The sequence below is a fragment of the Erpetoichthys calabaricus genome, chromosome 6, assembly GCF_900747795.2.
Source record: "Erpetoichthys calabaricus chromosome 6, fErpCal1.3, whole genome shotgun sequence".
Taxonomy (NCBI): Eukaryota; Metazoa; Chordata; class Cladistia; order Polypteriformes; family Polypteridae; genus Erpetoichthys; species Erpetoichthys calabaricus.
The window spans coordinates 145,807,896-145,830,620 of NC_041399.2; the positions used below are offsets into that span (position 1 = coordinate 145,807,896).

The following is a 22,725-nucleotide window of genomic DNA, read 5'->3' on the forward strand; positions in this document are numbered from 1 at the left end:
TCTGTAGTAAATAAAGTCCTTAATTTATGGAGATTCATTATATAATCCACATTATTACAAAACTGATATTTTTTGTTTAAAGTTTAGATGGCTATGGAAAACAAAAAGTTCTTTGAATAATTAAAAATATTCTACTACTAGATAATGTAAAGTCTTTCATAGGAGTGTATTCATTCTCTTTATATACAGATGGATGTTTGTTTTGTGTTATTTAAGTAAGAGGTGGCATCATTTTTATGGATGGGAGATTTTGTATCAGACTGCTGTGTGTTATATATGTAAAACATTGCTTGAGGGTTTTTTTTAAAGTTTATCATATATAACTAAAAATCAGGTACCTATCTATCTTAAGCACATTGTTAAAATCGAAAACAGCAAGAGTATTACCTAGAGTAAATATTTAAGAAGTTATCGTCCTGACAAGTAAGAGATCAGTTGCAGGATTATGATGTAATTTGTAATAACTTAGTCACGTCATTATAACTGAGATATTAAGATTTTGTAATTCAGAAGAAACAATGTGATAGAGTTAAAATGCAGTTAAAGGTGTTTCTGTTTAGTTTTTAAGAACGCCCCATTTCTTTCTTATTGGTTCATATACCCACCAGAATCCTTACTCAGCCATGCAAAAACATTCTCCATTTAGTGAAAATGAGGTGCAGAATGTACAAGAACTGAAAATACTTACAATATTAACTTATTTTAGAGACATTTACAGTAATTTTAGAAAAAGTCACGGAAGAATGAGTGTGTATGGTTGCAATGACAAAATGAATTGTACAGCATGATGCACTGAATTCCATAGTAACTGTCAAACTTATCATTAAAGAAGTGTATTTATATGTAAAATCAACCAAAAGCATTGATGCTTTTTAAATGTTACCTTCCAAAGTTTGCTACAAATACTTCAAATACAAATACAAATAGTCAGGAGTAAGTTTTTTATTTGCAGAAACAACTGTTTTATGCTTCAGAACTAAAGAGCAAACACATTTACAGTAAGTTTAACTAAAGAAGCAATGTTGTCATAATAAGATCAGAGTAAAAGGTAAGTAGAAAATTCAGAAAGAATGTAGCAAGACACACATTACACAGAGATGTGTACTAAAATATTGGAAAGAGAGAAGCAACAATGCAGATTGGAATAAACATAGTCAGGTGAGAGAAGTACACATTCATTTGGCCATGCTGGAACGAAATCAGAAATTATTGCTTCTGAATTAAATTTGCACTTTTCTTTTTCATGGACTAAAGGATCTGAATTTTTTTTAAACTAAACATTAGGCATGTGTGATTCCTGGTTAGTTACTTATCTTGCTAACATATCCTGCTTGTAGCAAATGTTTTCTAAAGGATCAGACATGACTTTGTTCAGAAATTAGACAATTCTCATTATTATTCTAGACTGGGCTTTCACTTACAAGGTGTTGCACTTTTATTAGTTTTAGGGACAGGACAGGCATAATTTATCTAGACTCTGGTTTTCAACTAATCAATTTCAAATACATTTTCTCTACTTTGCTCTCAATGCTGAAACAAAAGTCACTTAAGACTGTGAAGCATATGAAGTGCAGTCCTAAAACATTGGTGTGCAGCAGATCACAAGAAGTGGAGGCCAGTTACACCACATCTATCTATCCCATATAAACCCATAGTGGATAAAGTTAACAATAAATAAGAAGAGTATCTGAGGTAATGTAAATGATAAAGGATAGCCTGTATGATTTTAGTGGTGGAGATCTGTACTAATAAACTTAAAAAATAAGTTTGAAACAAACTTTGTTTAATAAGAATAGGAAAAGATAAGGTTTTCTTGGTGTGATGCCCTGTCCCCACAGCCAATGGGTACCAGCTGCTTTTGAAACTTCTTGTAGTTCATGAACTCAGATGAATCAGTGGCAAGTGTCAAAACAGAGAATCTCTTATTAAAGTGCAAAATGTAGTGCAAGTCATTTTAAAATCATAAATAATTACATTTCCATTAGATAAAATCACAAGAACAGTAACACGGAGAGTCGCCACAAGGAGGTTTTTTCATATAAAAATCAGTGTGCCCAAAAAGGCTTTACCAGACACATTCACACCAATAACTATCTTGCACCAAGCGCTGTTTCTGTGGTTCCTCCAGCCTTATACTCTGTAGTATTTCAGGCAAAAACCAGAAAAAACATCTGCATGTATTTTTGTTACTGCATTGCCTCCATGTTGTGTCCCTTCCCAGACAAACTTTTTTTATAGCCATCTATCCTTCACAGCCCCTCAGAATCAAATCAACAGATCCCCATCCTCGCTGTAACAATGGCTTCTCCGCTGCAGGAGACCAGCCATAACTATTTGTTTATGCACAACGTGGTGGGGGACTCAAACATTTTATGAAAGCTTTTCATTTAGGTTGATGTCATGCTATTTTCTAAAACCCATAAATATGTGATGCATGGACAAACTAGTTACTTATGAAACTAGATACAGTAAATGAATTTTGTTGACATTCTAATGATTCTGTTAGTCATATTGGTTAAGTTACTTGAGTTCAAATGTATGTGTCACATAAAGTGGGGAGAGCAGTAGATTATACATGGTGAGACAGATTTTGTTGTTACAAGTAGGAAGAAGACAGAGAATGATAAACAGAAATCAGAAACGTAGAGCATCAGTGACATTAGTAATGATTAGGTCTTTGGCACAGCGTATATTGACTTTAGAGGACTGATGTAAAGAAAAAATGTGAACAGCTCAGATAATAAGGAATAGTTACTATCACTGACAATATAGATAGCAACATTAGTGGGGAATGAGATTATGAACAATCTTTTTTGTAAGGTGAAAAATGAGAGTTACAATACCTGTAGTATCTCTGCTTCGGACAACCAGACAGAATCTCTTTGTGAAAATGATACACATTGTCGATGAAGACAGGGGTCCTAATACCAAGTTTCAGTGACACAGAACAATGTTTTTTATAGGAAAGATGATTTAAGAAAAGACAGTTGGAAGAATTTTAACTTAGAGGTAGATATTACCAAAGGGACATTAGTATAATTCTTGCAAGTATGTAAAAATGAAGATATAAGACAAGTAATTACATTTTTGTTGTAGTCAAATATGTGAAATTTGTTTAGATAACAGTCCACAAGTGAATGTTACACATAGCTGTATGCAGACTAACAGAAAAGAAAGTTAACAGAACATCTACTAATACTGTATTCAGCAAAATTGGTCGCTATTTGGTGTGTACTTCTCACCTAGCAAAACAAACGGTGGTGCAACCAATTTTAATTAGACACCATCCCAGTAACCAAATTATTGTACATTCTGAAATGGCAAACCTATTCTGCATTTACACACTGGCATGAGCTGTAACTCCCTTGAATCTGACACGTCCATCATGTGGCACATTTTTTTCCCATGCCCTGTCCTTGCTGACACATCCTTAATGTGGCCTGCCTTCAATGCCAGTTCCCCCTTACTTGAGTTCACTTCTGCAGTTCTCCTTTTTCACGTTAGCATATGAATAGATGTCATTTCCCAACTGGCATGATATACTGAGGAATTTCCTTTGAAGTGAAACCTTTTTTGTGGAGGCACTTGATCAGTGCTCTAATTTCATTCTTCTCTGTGTTTCAAGTCTTCTGTGGCTGATTCACCTCAGTAAAGCAGCCTGCCAAGTTTTTGGAGGAAAAAAGTCAAATATATCATATAGTATAACAATGAAGCCATACATTCTTATCAATGTATTTGAAAAGCCTGGCCCTGCTTTGTCATTTAATGAGCTAAATTAAACCTCTGACTAAACTTTCTTTGCTAAAAAAATCACAGTTATGTCCTTATCTAAAAGTTTAATGATCAGATCTTCTTAAGTGTAAAAAGAAGAAAAAATCATCTAAAACAGCTTTATTCCAGCTATATTGAATTAATTGTTGAACTTTGCTTTTGTTTATTCTGTTTCTCAGCTCCATTGTGAGGAATATATAATCATTTTTGTGTATTCAATATTCTTCTGTAGTTTGAAGGATGTGCAAAGGCCTACTCCAGACTAGAAAACCTGAAAACACACCTGCGATCTCATACCGGAGAAAAGCCGTATGTCTGTGAACATGAGGGCTGCAACAAAGCTTTTTCCAATGCCTCAGATCGAGCAAAGCATCAAAATAGGACTCATTCAAATGAGGTAAGACGCAAACTGACAAAATTCACTTTTATATTTGGTAGCAGAGTTGGTTTGTTGTACATCAGTTATGTACACTATTTAAAATATGTTAACCCATTAAGCTTTAAGATGTTTAGATATCTTACACTTAATCATAACAACCTATTTGTAGATTATACATATTATTACAGTTGGTATATAATTCCACGGAAGTCCAGTTAGTAATATCTTCAGGATGTAGAACATAATGAAGACTGCAATTTGACTATCGGCTGTCATGACATTTTAAGATAAATCATCCATGTACTGAACCTGGTTATTTAATTATGGGGTGGGTAGGGGCATTAAGCAGACATCAGGAGAACATTCCTGAGTTCATTTTAGGACTCACCAATGCAACACACAAGCAAATACTCATGCAGCAGCAATTTTTAGTCACTTTTCACTCAGACATTTTTGGAATGCAGGATTTTAGGAGACACTCCTCACCTCATACAGTATGCTTCCAGTAATGAAGTAGTGTCACTTCATTTTTATGTTTGTTTAAATTTCTTGGTACAACTATCTCTCATGATGTGAGCAGGGATGAAAAGATAACTGCTTTTATCAAAAAAAAAATGTCCAGCATAAGTTTTTTCTCCATCAGCTTAAAACGTTTAACCTGTTCCAGTCAGTTTTAGTGCAGTTTTATTGAGTTGTCATTGAAAGCATCTTAACTTTCTCCATAACAGTCTGACAAACCAAAGGATCTGCTTGCTCAAAACATAAACTGCAATGTGTCATTCGGACAGCAGGAAAGATTGTAGGCCTGAAACTGGACTGCACTGAGGCCCTGAAATATAATGAAAGACTAAACTCACCCGTGCAACCATCTCTTTCAGTTACTCTGTACAATGTATTGAAGTCAGTGAGGAAGGAGGAACTATACTAGCTTCGAGTGGATTAAAATGGTGCAATGGTCTTTTAAGTGTCAGTGAGGGCCAGGGATATGTCTGCACATGTAGTATACAAATCCCACTTGAGTACTGATCAGGTCATGACAATACACATGCGTGAAGTAGATTAGCAACAATCTTATAGTACTAGTATAGTAGTGGAATTTTTGCATATGGGTGCTATAGCTCTGTGATCTCATGCTGGCCTTGCAAAACACCATGGGACTCTGGGGGAAAAAATGTTCGCCGAGATTGACCACCCATTGAACTTCCAGAAAAATATTTGGCAAACAAGGTCACCAATGAATGCAACATATTAACTGTGAAAAACTTGGTGAATTTCACCAGTCAACACTTCCAGTCACCCAAGGCAAAAACTGCTAAATATATAAACAGATTCTTTCTAACTGCAGTCACTATAGTTAAATACAGTACAGTCTCTGTGCATGTAACACCTAAAGAAATTACTAGCAGTTATGTTGCTCGGCGATAAAGTTCAAGTTCTAATTCTAGTTCTAATTAGAAGAAAACAAGAATACTTAAACTATTTAAAAATCTAGAAAGCATGTAAATGTCATATACGCAAACAATGTCTGGCCTGAAACTTGAATATAGCAGTGGCTAAGTATCTTTAACTACTGTGCCACCCAATTGATGCTTGAAATTCTGCAAAATGTAGCTCTGTAAAATCTGTAACCTTTATAGACAATGCCTTGCAAAAAGTGGGTACCTACTTTGCCTAATCGCTCACAACGTAAGAGCAAAGTTTATCAAGGAAGATCACTGCTATAAAAAAGTTTATTCATTATACAGGCTTCAGGATCGTTTCATTAATGTTTGTTTATTCTACCTCTGATTTCATTTGTTTACTCTGGTTTACTCCAGTTTTCTGTCACATTCCAAAAAAGTGCATATTAATTTGTGATGCTAAAAGCGGCTCAATATGGATTGCTTCCTGTCTTGAACCTGAAGTTTCCAGAATAGACTATGATTCCCTGTGATCTTATAGTGTAAAATACTAGTTGAAGAATTCAAAAGATGCTTGGTGATCCATCAGGGATTTTATTTATTTTTATTAACAGTATGGTGTAGTCAATAGGCTGGTTTTAAGAATGATGCAGAAAAAATATGAAATAGTGTATAAAGAATTTACTTATCACGAAATGCATGGAATCAGTGCCATTGTATGCACATCATGATCCCCATTGCAGAAGTATATTTTGTCTTATGATGAAAAAATGAGAATGGTTTCTATCGTACTTATTGCATTATTTACAGTATCTACAGTATCCAGGAGATGATTTGGGTGCAAACTTTTCGCTGTTTAATATATTGCCTTTTTCTTAAATATGAGCCAAAATCCACCCATACCCCTACACAACCCCAGTGATTGTTTTCTGGTAGGTGTTAAAAAATTTCATCACTTAACTATTGTTATTTTTATTATGTACATCATTAATGCAGCAAACAAAAAGGTAGCACACACTGAAAAATAAACAGAATAGTAGAAGTTTCATCCTAAGTTAAAAATCAATTTGAAATATATAAATGTATTAGCTTTAATATAATGATTGTGTATTTTGTATGATCTATATTGTTCTATTGTAAATTTGAGAAAGAAGGTCACTACCTCCCTGTTACATATCATTATCTTTTATCTTTGCTTTTCCAGAAACCTTATATATGTAAAATTCCTGGCTGCACAAAGCGTTACACCGACCCAAGTTCTCTTCGCAAACATGTCAAGACAGTGCATGGCCCTGAGGCACATGTGACAAAGAAACAACGTGGTGATATCCATCCACGGCCTCCCCCTTCCCGAGATCCAGGCAACACTTCCCAGTCCAGATCTCCAGGGCAGCATTCCCAAGGAGGCTTTATTGACCAAAATTATAACCATACTACCTCAAAACAAGAAGAATGTCTGCAGGTCAAGGCTATCAAGACAGAAAAACCTATGGTATGTGAAACATTTTATTTAGTGAATTGCCATTAACTTTTATATGCGTAATATAAAACTATTTTGGTGCACCCAGTACTGCTGTATTTTATGTAGCATTGTTAAAAGCAGCATTGAGCACTTGCATTATTATTACTGACAATAATAGTTTCTGCCGTTAAGCAGTTTGACAGGGCACAGTGGCACATTATTTTTTTGTTTATTGTAAAGAGTTTGAATAATCAACACTATTTTAAATTCTTAAAGTTTTGTGCTACGATTTAACTATCACTGAAACAAAATAAATAACAAACATTTTTCAAAACATTGAGACAATTGATCCCCAGACATAAACCTGCTGTTAATGGATGTATGCCAGCAATTAATTCTTAGTGATTCATCAATTCAAAATAGTGAATTTTTTATAGAGAAAGATTTGTCAGCGAGCAGGCACAGAAAGAAGAAATAATGCTATGAAATTTAAAATGTTGCTGTGTTTCTTTTGACAGTTGTAACAACATTGCCGGATAATACCCTTTTTTTAGTTCCCACTACTACATATGCATTTCCCAACCTAACAATATTTGCTGAAATTATAAAATCTGGAAATAAAGCATCAAATTATGAACTAATTTGTGGATCACAGTATGACAATTGGCCAGTTCAAGTAAAAGTCCTAGTACTCAGTGCACCTCTAGTGTGTAGTCTTGGTTAAAGGACAGTACAGGTTTTATTGATGAAATGTGTACTGTTTCTGTTATCTGAATCAGTTTGAGATACTGTACATTTTAATTATAATTTATATTAACCCTGCAGAGTTCACTTTGTTGTGAGTTTGGCAGAAAAGCAGAAATGTTCAGAACTTCTCAGAGCATGGCAAAATCTGTTAAAATCAAAGGAAAGAAGGAACTTTAGTTTTGAGTGAATTATAATGGTGCATTGGTCTTTTTAAGTGTACATTAGGGCTATGAAGAATCTGTCAACTATGCTATACTGATTATTGCACCCAAAAATATGACCTGAGCTGGGAGGCATCAGAGCTAAACACTATGCCATCGTTACTCGGCAAAATAAGATGCAGACAGAACAATAGCAAGTAACAAATTATAACAAATAAAAACAAATTATCAATAATTAAAAATTTATATTTTTGTGCTCACAGAGTTCCAGTTTTAGTGCACTGATTGGCCATGTCACACAGCATTTTTTGAAGTTGTGCTTTGGCCAGCATACAACAACTGTGCCATAGTGGTGTGCACGCATCTATCACAGCTTTTTTGTTTCCAGTCTATCTATGCAGATGCTTTGCACTTTTTTGTTCTATTAGAAGATTGAAATTCTTTGTAAATAGTAATATATTTTTAGTTATTATTTTACATGGACTTGTGTGTTTTCTGACCTGGAGAGTGCTCTTTTAAAATTTGTTTTGACTCTTCACTGGCTTTGTAGATATTTGCATATACATTCAGCCAGCATACGAAATTAGACACGTGGAATCAGTGTTACATATTTGCACCGACAGAATTTATAATATTCTCATAATGGTCAGCTAATGTACCCCTCTAATAAAAATACTGTGTGGGTAGTGATATCACACATGCCAGAAAGTTCTCCACATGGCTGCTACAGCTCTGTAATGTCATACTGTCCTCAAAAAGCATCATGGGGCACTGGGAGAAAGAAAGTTTGTCTAAGCTGGCTGCATAGTGAGTTTTCATGAAAATATTGAGCAAACAAAAGTGGCGAATATAGCATAACATATATTATGTAAAACCTGTATAAATGGTAATTTCTGTTCAGTCTTTAAAATGTAATTCAAACCAGTATGATCTCTTTTGGATGACAATTTTGGATACCCTGTGTATTAAATAAAAAGAGTAACTTCTTAGCATTTGTCCATGCCTAGATGCTTAACTTATCAAAAAGGTTTGTCATTGTTCCATTCTGTCAAGTGGAATGGCCTAATACTTTTTCCTCTTAAATGCTGAGGTAAAGTGAGGTCCGCAGCTGCTTGCCAAGTTTTAAATAAATAACAGCAACACTCGAGTGTTCGGGTGGGCCATGAGTGGCTTTAGCGCGAGATGCTGGAGTGATTGCCCTGCATTTTGTGCACACATGCAGGATCACCCGTGTCCCTCAGTAGCTGTGATTGCAACAACTGCACCTCACCCCACTTTAAAAAGGGAGTACGACAGTTAGGAGGAAGAAGGAAAAAAAACAAGGAAGAGAGAAAGAGATCCATGAAAACAGCATTGTGGAGAGCAGCAGGACAAGCCAACTAGTGAGGGTGAGAGGCAGCTCGGCCGTTGGCCCGTGAGGGAGTGAAGGATTAATGCTCTAGGGTCGAATCTTTCCCACTGATTAATTTTCAAGGAGTGGGTGTGATCGAGTGGGACATCCTTTCCAGGCATCTGAGGTACGCTGAGGGAGCGAGAAGGATGATAGGAGGACAACCGACCCTGAGCGGTCTAGCTAAGCTGCTCAAGGTAGCTAAGACAGGGGGCAGGAAATGAGGACCAAGGCTGCTAGCGTCTCCACTAGCTGAGAGAGCAATGGGTGAGCTGGGGAGTCGAAATTGCAGAGGTGCTACGTTAGTCAGGCAAGACCTGAAAGACCCAATAGCTGTTTGTTTTTAACTTCTTTTAATCCGGATTTTAAACTCACAGACTGGCACTGTTTTTATGGATGATTTATTTATTATGGAAGAAGCACTGCACTTTTGAACACTTTTTGTTTGACTTTTATTCTAATAAAAGCACTATCACTTGATGCACCTACCCCTTGCTGTGTGTGTGATCATCCTCAGAAACATTATCGGCGATGGTGGGTTCAAGAGGCTCCCGGAGGGAACAAGTAAAGTGAAGCCAATCCCACCGTCACACATGCTGTCTCTGTTTCTCATGGAAGCATGCACATTATATATAAACAGAATGCTGACTTATTTTGAAATTTTACAATGGCCAATTTTAAAGAAGAGTGATTAAATCTTATTCCATTTCCATTTGCATAATACCATATTAAGTATTTTTCAAAATCATTTTAGTAAAAATAGCTGATTTTTATTTTGCAATGATAAATTAGCAAAGGATGACTTTTCAGATAACATTTTCTCCATTTCTATTTTTGTTTGTAAAATGTGACATTTCACAATAATAAGGGCTGGTGTCTGCCCACATAAGGTTGTGGAGGGGGGTTGAGGGGGTTGGTGGGACTGATGGTTCCACACTGTTATAGATGACAGTGAGTAATCAAACTTCCTCAGCTTCAGTACTGGTCTGAAATTATTGATGTTGATCCTGTCATGAGCACTTACTCTTCCGATCATTTTTTTATATGCTGTAAACTTCTACTAAAAAAAAATCTGTTCACAAAATAGCCCTGGCACTTACATTCACTGTACGTTGAGGCTCATATTAGTAGCACATTATGTACTGAGGAAATGCCATGTTAGAGTAATCAGTAATACAAGCGCTTACCATGAAAAAATCTTTGTGTTATGATTCTTTATTCCAAGTCAGCAATCCATCCATCCATCCATTGTCTCCCGCTTATCCGAGGTCAGGTCGCGGGGGCAGCAGCTTGAGCAGAGATGCCCAGACTTCCCTCTCCCCGGCCACTTCTTCTAGCTCTTCCGGGAGAATCCCAAGGCGTTCCCAGGCCAGTCGAGAGACCAGGGTCTTCCCCTGGGCCTCCTCCCGGTTAGACATGCCCGGAACACCTCACCAGGGAGGTGTCCAGGAGGCATCCTGATCAGATGTCCGAGCCACCTCATCTGACTCCTCTCGATGCGGAGGAGCAGCAGCTCTACTCTGAGCCCCTCCCGGATGACTGAGCTTCTCACCCTATCTTTAAGGGAAAGCCCAGACACCCTGCGGAGGAAACTCATTTCAGCCGCTTGTATTCGCGATCTCGTTCTTTCGGTCACTACCCATAGCTCATGACCATAGGTGAGGGTAGGAACATAGATCGACTGGTAAATTGAGAGCTTCGCCTTGCAGCTCAGCTCCTTTTTCACCACGACAGACCGATGCAGCGCCCGCATTACTGCGGATGCCGCACCGATCCGCCTGTCGATCTCATGCTCCATTCTTCCCTCACTCGTGAACAAGACCCCGAGATACTTGAACTCCTCCACTTGGGGCAGGATCTCGCTACCAACCCTGAGAGGGTGCTCCACCCTTTTCCGGCTGAGGACCATGGTCTCGGATTTGGAGGTGCTGATTCTCATCCCAGCCGCTTCACACTCGGCTGCAAACCGATCCAGAGAGAGCTGAAGATCACGGCCTGATGAAGCAAACAGGACAACATCATCTGCAAAAAGCAGTGACCCAATCCTGAGCCCACCAAACCGGACCCCCTCAACGCCCTGGCTGCGCCTAGAAATTCTGTCCATAAAAGTTATGAACAGAATCGGTGACAAAGGGCAGCCCTGGCGGAGTCCAACTCTCACTGGAAACGGGTTCGACTTACTGCCGGCAATGTGGACCAAGCTCTGGCACCGATCGTACAGGGACCGAACAGCCCTTATCAGGGGGGCCGGTACCCCATACTCTCGGAGTACCCCCCACAGGATTCCCCGAGGGACACGGTCGAATGCCTTTTCCAAGTCCACAAAACACATGTAGACTGGTTGGGCAAACTCCCATGCACCCTCCAGGACCCTGCTAAGGGTATAGAGCTGGTCCACTGTTCCGCGACCAGAACAAAACCACACTGTTCCTCCTGAATCCGAGGCTCGACTATCCGACGGACCCTCCTCTCCAGGACCCCTGAATAGACTTTTCCAGGGAGGCTGAGGAGTGTGATCCCTCTGTAGTTGGAACACACCCTCCGATCCCCCTTCTTAAAGAGGGGCACTACCTGCCAATCCAGAGGCACTGTCCCTGATGTCCATGCGATGTTGCAGAGGCGTGTCAACCAAGACAGTCCTACAACATCCAGAGCCTTGAGGAACTCCGGGCGTATCTCATCCACCCCCGGGGCCCTGCCACCAAGGAGTTTTTTGACCACCTCGGTGACCTCAGTCCCAGAGATGGGGGAGCCCACCTCTGAGTCCCCAGGCTCTGCTTCCTCATTGGAAGGCATGTTAATGGGATTGAGGAGGTCTTCGAAGTACTCCCCCCACCAACCCACAACGTCCCGAGTCGAGGTCAGCAGCGCACCATCCCCACCATATACAGTGTTGACACTGCACTGCTTCCCCTTCCTGAGATGCTGGATGGTGGACCAGAATCTCCTCGAAGCCGTCCGAAAATCGTTCTCCATGGCCTCCCCAAACTCCTCCCACGCCTGAGTTTTTGCCTCAGCAACCACCAAAGCCACATTCTGCTTGGCCTGCCGGTACCTATCAGCTGCCTCCAGGGTCCCACAGGACAAAAGGGTCCTGTAGGACTCCTTCTTCAGCTTGACGGCATCCTTCACCGCCGGTGTCCACCAACGGGTTCGGGGATTGCCGCCACGACAGGCACCGACCACCTTACGGCCACAGTTCCGGTCAGCTGCCTCAACAATAGAGGCACGGAACATGGCCCATTCGGACTCAATGTCCCCCACCTCCCTCGGGATGTGGTCGAAGTTCTGCCGGAGGTGGGAGTTGAAGCTACTTCTGACAGGGGGCTCTGCCAGACGTTCCCAGCAGACCCTCACAACACGTTTGGGCCTACCACGCCTGACCGGCATCCTCCCCCACCATCGAAGCCAACTCACCACCAGGTGGTGATCAGTTGACAGCTCCGCCCCTCTCTTCACCCAAGTGTCCAAGACATGTGGCCGCAAGTCCGACGACACGACCACAAAGTCGATCATCGAACTGAGGCCTAGGGTGTCCTGGTGCCAAGTGCACATATGAGCACCCCTATGCTTGAACATGGTGTTCGTTATGGACAATCCGTGAAAAGCACAGAAGTCCAATAAAAAAACACCGCTCGGGTTCAGATCGGGGGGGCCATTCCTCCCAATCACAGCCTTCCAGGTCTCACTGTCATTGCCCACGTGAGCATTGAAGTCTCCCAGCAGAACGAGGGAGTCCCCAGAAGGTATGCCCTCTAGCACCCCCTCCAGGGACTCCAAAAAGGGTGGGTACTCTGAACTGCTGTTCGGTGCATACGCACAAACAACAGTTAGGACCCGTCCCCCCACCCGAAGGCGAAGGGAGGCTACCCTCTCGTCCACCGGGGTAAACCCCAATGTACAGGCTCCAAGTCGGGGGGCAATAAGTATACCCACACCCGCTCGGCGCCTCTCACCGGGGGCAACTCCAGAGTGGTACAGAGTCCAGCCCCTCTCAAGGAGATTGGTTCCAGCGTCCAAGCTGTGCGTCGAGGTGAGTCCGACTATATCTAGCCGGAACCTCTCAACTTCGCGCACTAGCTCAGGCTCCTTCCCCTTCAGAGGTGACATTCCACGTCCCAAGAGCCAGCTTCTGTAGCCGAGGATCGGACCGCCAAGGTCCCCGCCTTCGGCCACCACCCAACTCACACTGCACCCGACCTCCTTGGCCCCTTCCATAGGTGGTGAGCCCATGGGAAGGGGGACCCACGTTGCCTCTTCGGGCTGTGCCCGGCCGAGCCCCATGGGTGCAGGCCCGGCCACCAGGCGCTCGCCATCGAGCCCCACCTCCAGGCCTGGCTCCAGAGTGGGGCCCCGGTGACCCGCGTCCGGGCAAGGGAAAACGCCGTCCAAAATTATTTTTCATCATAGGAGGTTTTGTTTAACCGCTCTTTGTCTCATCCCTCACCTAGGACCAGGACCGCCAAGGTCCCCGCCTTCGGCCACCACCCAACTCACACTGCACCCGACCTCCTTGGCCCTTCCCATAGGTGGTGAGCCCATGGGAAGGGGGACCCACGTTGCCTCTTCGGGCTGTGCCCGGCCACCAGGCGCTCGCCATCGAGCCCCACCTCCAGGCTCAGCAACTTAAAGCATATGTCTACACTCTTAATTGTCCCACTAGTAATTTTGGCAGGCCAAAGGTGGTGCAGTAGTAGCACTGTTGCCTCACAACAAGGAGAATGGGATTTGTGTCCTGGGTGCTCCCTGTGTGTAGTGTACATGTTCTCCCCATAACTGCATGGGTTTCTTCTGAGTACACTGCTGCCTTCTTCCTAAAATACAAAGACATGCTGGTTAGATGAATTGCTGTTTCTAAATTGGCCCTAGGGTATGTTTGTGTGAGAGTGTGTTAAGGCACCTTGTCTAAGGATTATTCCTGCCTTGCACCTAATGCTTGCTGTGATGGACTCCAGTTTCCTCCCGATCCTGCTCAGTATAAGCAGGTATGGAATGGACAGCTATGTTTGGTGTTTTAAAAGGTTATAATAATAACAGCATTGTGCAAAAGAATTTATTTGCAAATATGGTGAATCATTTTAGCGTGGTTTTAATGGCAGTTAAGTATGTCGGGAGATAATTAATACCGCCTTTGCTTAGTGTACCTTAGATGCATAGCTGCATTGTATTAACATTATTCTAAGGGTTAATCCCATTGTACTGTGTATCTTGAAACTGATGCACACCTTGTAGATATTACTAAAGTAAATTATTGTCTTACACCAGCTTGGGAATAGGTTTAACTGCCCTGATGCCACAGTAAATGCTTTGTAATCTCAGTATTGAATTTCTGCTGTATTTTTATTAACCTTTCCTTTCCATTTACACACTCAATTATATTCAAGATTGTGAGCAGTTAAGTCTGTCTGGGCAACATTATGTAGAATGCTGGAAGCAACCTTGAACAGGGCAGCAGTCACTCATATCTGGCCAATTTAGAACCACCACTTAGGTGGGTAAGAATTTCACTGGACTCTGTACACATTTTATTTAACACTGAATACTTTGTCCAGCCTTAATTTCAAGTATGATATATTGTGTTTGTTACCGAGATCTCATATGGAGTATTGTTTGCAGTTCAGGATATTACACTACAAAAAAGCAGTTATAGACTATGTGCTGAGAAATGCAGCTAAGTTCACTTCTTGTTATGAATCTGAGTTATTTAATATTTGAAATAATTTTTGATTAATTTTTATTAATTTAGAATTTTGACTTTTATTTTATTTTTTGTTTCCCTTTTGACATCATTTTGGTGCCATTTTGAGCTTTATTTGCATGGCCAAAGCCATATTGTACATTTTCAGTCATGTGGTAGGGAACCGTTGCGACATATAACATTATAATACAGACCATTTTTAAGGTGACAGCACATACTATTTTGGTATCCAAATACTGGATCTTTTTTATTTAATAGAAATGAACCTCCTTACTCTTATAGAAATAAGTCTATGTAGCAAGGTAATCCTGGCATTCAGAACTGTCAAATGAGTGTATCTTGAAGCAGAATTTTGCAGTTAATAGCAAATCACGTATCTAAGGCTATGATCTGGAACACACTACTGAGTCATCTGGATGACTCTGTTTGTTAGACATTTTATGTTTCTATAATGCAGAATAAATTAATTTTGCCTAAACCTGTCTTGACAAAGCTGTAATCCATGTTGTCCAGAACTCTCCCTGAAACTGCACTTTAAGAACATTTGAGATACAAGGACATTGTGTGGGGTTTGAGGAGTTTAAAGCAAAAATGGTGACAGTGATTCCACCAAATTTGTATCTCTGGTTTTGATTGTTTTTTTAATAAGAGCTTCTTCTCTAAACCCAAACTATCTTAATAAAGTCAGTTATGGTAGCTAGTCTTCTGCTTCTTTTCCAACATTTCTTGTAACTCCTGAAGAAATATGCATTGTGATTAATATATGCTGTTATCACGTTTTTTTTTTTTGTCTGGTGTAAATTGAGATGCCTTGTAAATAAGAGTTTGAAAAGGAAATGTATTCAGAAGGATACTGATAAGAATCATTTTCTGCACTAAAACTTATCAAAATTCAACATTAACGTGAAACTGTAAGCTACTGTATTTCAAATATAAGGACCGACAAGGCGGCGGCACGGTGGCGCAGTGGGTAGCGCTGCTGCCTCGCAGTTGGGAGACCTGGGGACCCGGGTTCGCTTCCCGGGTCCTCCCTGCGTGGAGTTTGCATGTTCTCCCCGTGTCTGCGTGGGTTTCCTCCGGGCGCTCCGGTTTCCTCCCACAGTCCAAAGACATGCAGGTTAGGTGGATTGGCGATTCTACATTGGCCCTAGTGTGTGCTTGGTGTGTGGGTGTGTTTGTGTGTGTCCTGCGGTGGGTTGGCACCCTGCCCAGGATTGGTTCCCTGCCTTGTGCCCTGTGTTGGCTGGGATTGGCTCCAGCAGACCCCCGTGACCCTGTGTTCGGATTCAGCGGGTTGGAAAATGGATGGATGGATGGATGGACCGACAAGGCCTGATCAGTGTTTGTGAGGAGATTGCACATTCCCTGTCACTTTGCAGTTATGTGTATTCAGTTACTTGACAACTTTAAATTGTCCCTTAGTGAGTAAGTTTGGATGAGTTTAGCTGGGTTCTGCTTTTGACTTGCACCTGGTCCTGCTTAAGCATGTTACTTCAACAACTTTACTGCTAGTTTTATTTATAATGTAAGCACTATGTGAGAATTAACAATGCATAAAAAAGTAAATAAATGTATACTTTAATTTGAACTGAATAGTTTAATGTTTAAAATAGGATATGCAGTAAAATGTGTTAACTGAGGGATCTTATTGAAATGTGTAAATTAGTAAATTATTATGTTATGTGTCAATGCAAAAGTTACATTTTTCTCAAAATAATTGGAAGGATTCTTGAACCAGTCTGTGCCACTTTAATGTAATTTTAGTGCATGTTGAACTATTTTCCCGCATGACATTTTCTTTTATTAATCTAATGTCTTTTCTACCCAATGTTTTATCCTATCTTTTACTATCTTCCTAAGGACAGTGGGTAATCAGGTGAGAACATATATGTGTATATATGTTTTTCCTATACATTTTCTGTGACTTTGCCTGCTTAAAGTATGCCTATTTGAGCTTTTGATTTTATATTTTTAATTCCATTCTTATTTGTTGTGTCTTACTCTTGTGTGTGTTATTATAAATGAAAATGAAGCAACATTTATACAATGGCATTTAATAATTATTCATGATAATTAATAAATGATCATTTTCTTTTTTCCATGGGTTTTCATTACATAGCCCATTTAAGTTAACCTAGCTGTTCTTGGCCATTTTTTTATTTCTTTTTAAGTTTTGTGCTATGTGATAGCTGGATGTCATATTAGGTATTGACAATGCTATGTTGTTTCCCAAGTAAAAACCAAGCACAGAATGAGTTAATGATATCTTTTCTTGTCTTTTATTAGGCGTCTCAGCCAAGCCCTGGCAGTCAGTCTTCATGCAGCAGTGAACAGCCCCCCTTCAACACTTCCAGCAGTGGAATCGAGCTTGCTCTGAACAGGAGGGGCAGCATGGGTGACCTCAACACAACTGAGGAGGCTCCCATTATGGATTCTACAGTGTCCACAGCAACAACAGCGCTCGGCCTGCAGGCCCGCAGGAATGTGGCAGGGATGAGATGGATGGAGCAAGTTAAAGTGGAAAAGCTAAAACAAATTAATGGAGTCCTACCAAGGCTAAACCCTGTTCCACCTCCAAAAGGCCTAGCCTTGCCTCCCATCATAGGAACTGGTAAGAGATGCAAGTTTCCTTCTACTTTTTTAATAGTCTGTTTAAAAATACCATTAAAAATGGTCACAAGGAATAACTGAATGGATTAATTTGGTTAAGTCACTAAAAACTGTAGTGGATTGTAATCAGCTTTAGTAGAACTTAAACTACATGGAAATTTTACTATAATTGTGGTATTAATGATAATTAATGCGCTGAGAAAGAACTAATACATATAACTCCAGTTTTTATCTCCTTATGAACTAATCAGATATGACATATATAACTTCATTTGTAAAATTGTGATCCCACTCTCTGTTTTAATCATAATAATATTTTACTTACAGGCACACAATCTGGCTCAAGCAATGTTGGAGGTGGATCTATGACAATCCTTCCCAGTAGGAATGAGCTTTCCAGTACTGATATCACAGTATTGAACCTGATAAATGATCGACGTGATAGCACAACCAGTACCATTAGTTCGGCGTACCTGAGCAGCCGACGCTCTTCAGGAATCTCTCCCTGCTTCTCTAGTCGTAGGTCTAGCCAGGCCTCGCAGGCCGAGGGACGGCACCACAACCTCAGTGTAACAGATTCATACGATCCTATTTCTACAGATGCTTCAAGGCGCTCAAGTGAGGCCAGTCAGTGTGGAGGTAATAGTGAGAGCTTGCTAAACCTCACTCCTGCTCAGCAGTATAGGCTCAAAGCCAAATATGCTGCAGCCACAGGTGGGCCTCCACCCACACCGTTACCGAACATGGAACGTATGAGTCTTAAGACTAGAATGGCTCTCATGGGTGACTGCAAGGAGACTGGACTTTCCTGTTTGCCTCCTGTCAATGTTTCAAGAAGATGCAGTGATACCGGTACTAATGGTTTTAGCAGAAGAAGCATTTTGTCACAAGGAGCAATAGGAAGCAGCACAAGGAGGGCCAGTGATCCAGTTAGAACAGTATCTGATCAAGTTTATCTGCCTTTGGTACAACGATTTAACAGTCTCAGCAATATGAACAATAATTCACTGCCACCCTTCACAGAAAGGAGGAATCTCAGTCTCCAGAATTATACACGCTCCGATGGTAATCTGCGCCACCCAGTGTATTCACCTTGCCCACCAAGTATTAGCGAAAATATTGCCTTGGAGGCAATGGCAATGGAAACCGAAGGTCTCCTGAGTGATGAGGACATTTTTCCTGATGATGTGGTGCAGTACTTAAACTCTCAAAATCAAGGACTATATGACAGCCTAAATAACAATAATAGACATGATAGTAACAAGAACAGCTCTGTCAACAATTCGGACCTATATGATCAACTTCAGGATCCAGCAGTATTACACCAAAGTCTTGAACGTGAATCAGACAAAGATGACTTGCCAATTCAATGGAATGAGGTTAGCTCTGGGAGTACTGATAAGTCACCACCCAAACAGAAATATCAACAACAGGCACTGACAGGACAGTCCAGTCGAACTTTTGGATTATTCAACAACATGGTTTTACAGCAACAGGACATTACTAGAGGATTATTCAACAACATGGGTTTACAGCAACAGGACATTACTAGAGGTAATCAAAATGCATGTACAATTCAACAAACAGCTGAGAATGGCTCGTTTAATAACCACCATTCTCTCAGTAATACAAATAGCATTGGTGGTATGTTTAATAGTCAAATGAGTAAAATTCAACAACAGTATATACAGACTTCATATAGTAGCGATCAAGAGACCAGGAATGGTAGCACATTGATGATGAACGAAAACCGTAACAACCACTTGCAGGCATCCATACTGACAGGGGTGACAGCTGTCAATATGGCTGGGGGTATGCAGCAGCTAGGACATCCTAGTGACCAAAGTTATGTGCAACCTCAAACTACAGCACAACAGATTAATGAAGGTTTAGTATACCATGAAATAAATAGGGGAAATACAGTAGCGGAGCATCACAACCCCTGCTCACAGTTGTCCCAAGTACAGGGGCTGCAAGCCTATTCTCACCCAGCTCCTGTTAACCTGACCTGTAGCTCAGCTGCCAGTAGGCCACCATTAAGGAATAACTTGGTACACCAGGACCAAATGAGAAATGCAAACTCAACATTCAGGATTACTGGTGTTAAGACAGAAATGCAAGGCCACTTTGAACAAAACCCCTGTTCTGGGTTGCAAAACTATTCTGGACAGATGTTTGATCAAAGTATGGATTATACTACTGCACCTGCAAAGCAATCCTCATTCCCTGAGCAGGAGAACAATTGCATGTTACAACAGATAAACATGAATTTGAGCAACAACAACTCTTCTGAACTTGTTTCTCCAGGGGCTAATCAGGTTACTAGCACTGTTGACAGCAACAGCCTAGATAATGTGCAGCTGGACTTTGATGCCATCCTAGATGATGGTGACCACTCTAGCTTAATTTCTGGGGTTTTGAGTCCAAGCATTTTTCAGAATCTCTCTAGAAACTCATCACGCCTTACAACTCCTCGAGCTCCAGTGACCTTCCACAACTTACCTGCCAGCCACAGCAACATGGCAATTGGTGATATGAACTCTTTGTTGACTTCTCTAGCTGAAGAAAGTAAATTCCTTGCCATTATGCAATAGGAGTTTCACGATTGACAAACATTAATACAAAAAGACTTTTTGAAAAGAAACATCTTTTATAATAATTTTTGTATTGTAGCCATCATATCCTTGGAAAAGGATATTTTTAATGTTTATTCCATTTCTGGAATGACAACTTTTTAAGCTCTTATTTTTTGTATTTTTTAATTGCTATTAAATAAGGAAGAACTTGTCTTCCGTTTTTTTGTTATTGCAACAGTATTCTTTGTATTGTCCGTTTCTTTATGTAAATTATAGATACAGTGCATGTGATGTTCAGGTCAACACTGTCTTTTTGCAAGTTTGTAAACTGATTAATCTTGTGATGTTGTGACTGAAGACCATTACATCTACATAAGTCATGAGCACTAAAGGCTAACACGGGTTTATAAAACTACACAGATCTGGACCCAAAGGATGTGTTTTTTTTTTGTTTTTGTTTTCATTTCATTTAAAACAGTGTCTTTTTTGCAGACATGTACAGTATACAGCTGTTTTTTAAGTGTATTTCTTTGAATGGCATTTTTACCCCCCATGTAGGAGTATTTTTAAAATTTTCTCCAATATGCACATACCAGTTTTATTTTTCTTCTATGTGTCTTTACACTGTGTGTATAGGTGTGTGTGTGTGCTTTTGTTTGTAAATAATATGATTTGTACATTTCATGTTTTTAACACTGTACCTGGGAAGATGATTTCTAATACATCGCCACATACCACATATAGTTTTTTCACAATTAAAAAGCAAACGACGCTCAAATACTGAAAAAGTGATGCTGTTTAAATCAGGGAGATGAAGGGCTCTAAGGGTCAAAGTGTTTCAGCCGCAATACACTTTGTAGATTTTGTTTGACACTTAACAGATGTTGAGTTCAGAGTGAATAAAATGTACCCAAGCTGCTGTGGATATTTTTACATTGTGTTACACTACATCGACAAATTAGTAGGCAGTTTAAGGGAAGAGCTAAGCATATGTCATTACTGGGGTCTATATACATGTTGTTGCACATCATACTGCCATAAATGTGTGTTAGGTTTCTGACAGAAGGACTGCAGTTCTGTTCATAATAAACTACAGACTAGAACAACTCATTATTATCACTTTATGTGGTATCAAAGATGTGTCATTATTAAATACTATATGTGGTAAAAGCAATCATTCAAAGATATGGTGCATTTTCAAAGTATTAATAAAAATGTTATTGTCTCTCTTTCTAAAAAAAATATGTAACTTCAGTATTTGCATACCATATTAAGGTACTTTTTTGTTTATGCTACCATAAATGGTAGTGGGCCAAGTCTGGGAACAGTCCGGTATGTTTGTCAATCATGTCGTTATCAAAATGTTTATAAGGTACGTGCCTTATTTGTGTTAATGTTACAAGAGAGAGCAGAATCACTGCCAGACTCCATTGTAAGGTATTATTAATGTATGAGACGTAGTGTAAAATGAGTAGAATTTCTTGGTTTGATATCTTTTGTATTTGTTTCCAGCAGATATTTTGGCAGTTTTTAAAGGTATTATAGATAGTACTTTTTTTTTTTTTTTTTTTAAAGAATACAATTGCAAATAATCATTTTTATACTTGTAAATATATGTAATGTAGATGTAGAACTGACATGAAGAGGCTTTACTGGCCAATAATGATGACTTTTACAGCAGGGATACAATGGTTTAAGCCTTAGATTGGATGGGAGGCTCTGTAGCACAGTGCATATCACACAGTGTGCTTTATGCTGTCAGATCCACTTAGCAGTTTTTATAACTGAAGAAAATGTTTGTACAATTTTAATAAAAAAATAACTTTATATTTGAATCTCATTTGATTTTTTATTGATTTTTTTTTTTGCATTATTTATTTAAAAACCATGCATACATTCTCAAAACTTCTTAATCCAATTTAAGGACCCAAGGCCTAAAGCCCACCCTGCAACCCTTAAGCACAAGGCAGGAAGCAAACAGGGATAGAGCGCCACTGCACACACCCACCCACCCACACAGTGTCAATTTAGAATCGCCAATTAATTTAATGCATGTATGAAGGAAGGGGGGGGGGGGGGGCAAATATACCTGGAATCACTCAGTAGCAAAGGAGTAGGGTGTAGTTTGCAAATATTAAGCTATTTAGAATGTGTCTACAACTGTGGTTAATCACGGCAACAAGTGGCATCCTGCTAAGCTGATCGTGTGTTTTTCTGCCGTTTATTTTACAATCATGCAGGTGACTTTTGCAAATTTTTTTTTCTAACAAGTTCCACACCAAAAAAAGTTCCATCTGTCTACAATATAATGTCTTCCATAACACGCACACAAAAGTTGTGTAATATTTAAAATTTGCTATTCAGCAGTCCTTCAGTACTGACCTCGCTGCCACTGGACACAACGGCACACATGTTTGTATGTGACACTTGTCTTGAGCAAGTAGTCCAGATGAAGCCTGCTGGTCTTGACAGTGAAGATTGTCATGTTATTCAGGAAGATCAAGTTCCAAAATTATTATATCAATTACCAA

At 40.0% G+C, this 22,725-nt stretch overlaps 1 protein-coding gene across 1 annotated transcript in view; it reads left to right on the forward strand.

Moving 5' to 3' along the window:
• gli3 (GLI family zinc finger 3) overlaps positions 1-22,034 on the forward strand; it is a 352,191-nt gene extending 330,157 nt beyond the window's left edge. The window contains exons 12-15 of the mRNA XM_051928834.1: positions 4,004-4,168; positions 6,755-7,042; positions 17,295-17,619; positions 17,946-22,034. Coding sequence (XP_051784794.1) covers positions 4,004-4,168; positions 6,755-7,042; positions 17,295-17,619; positions 17,946-20,212 — 3,045 coding nt within the window. The 3' untranslated portion in view covers positions 20,213-22,034. The remainder of the gene's footprint in view (positions 1-4,003; positions 4,169-6,754; positions 7,043-17,294; positions 17,620-17,945) is intronic.
• Positions 22,035-22,725: the final 691 nt, after the last annotated feature.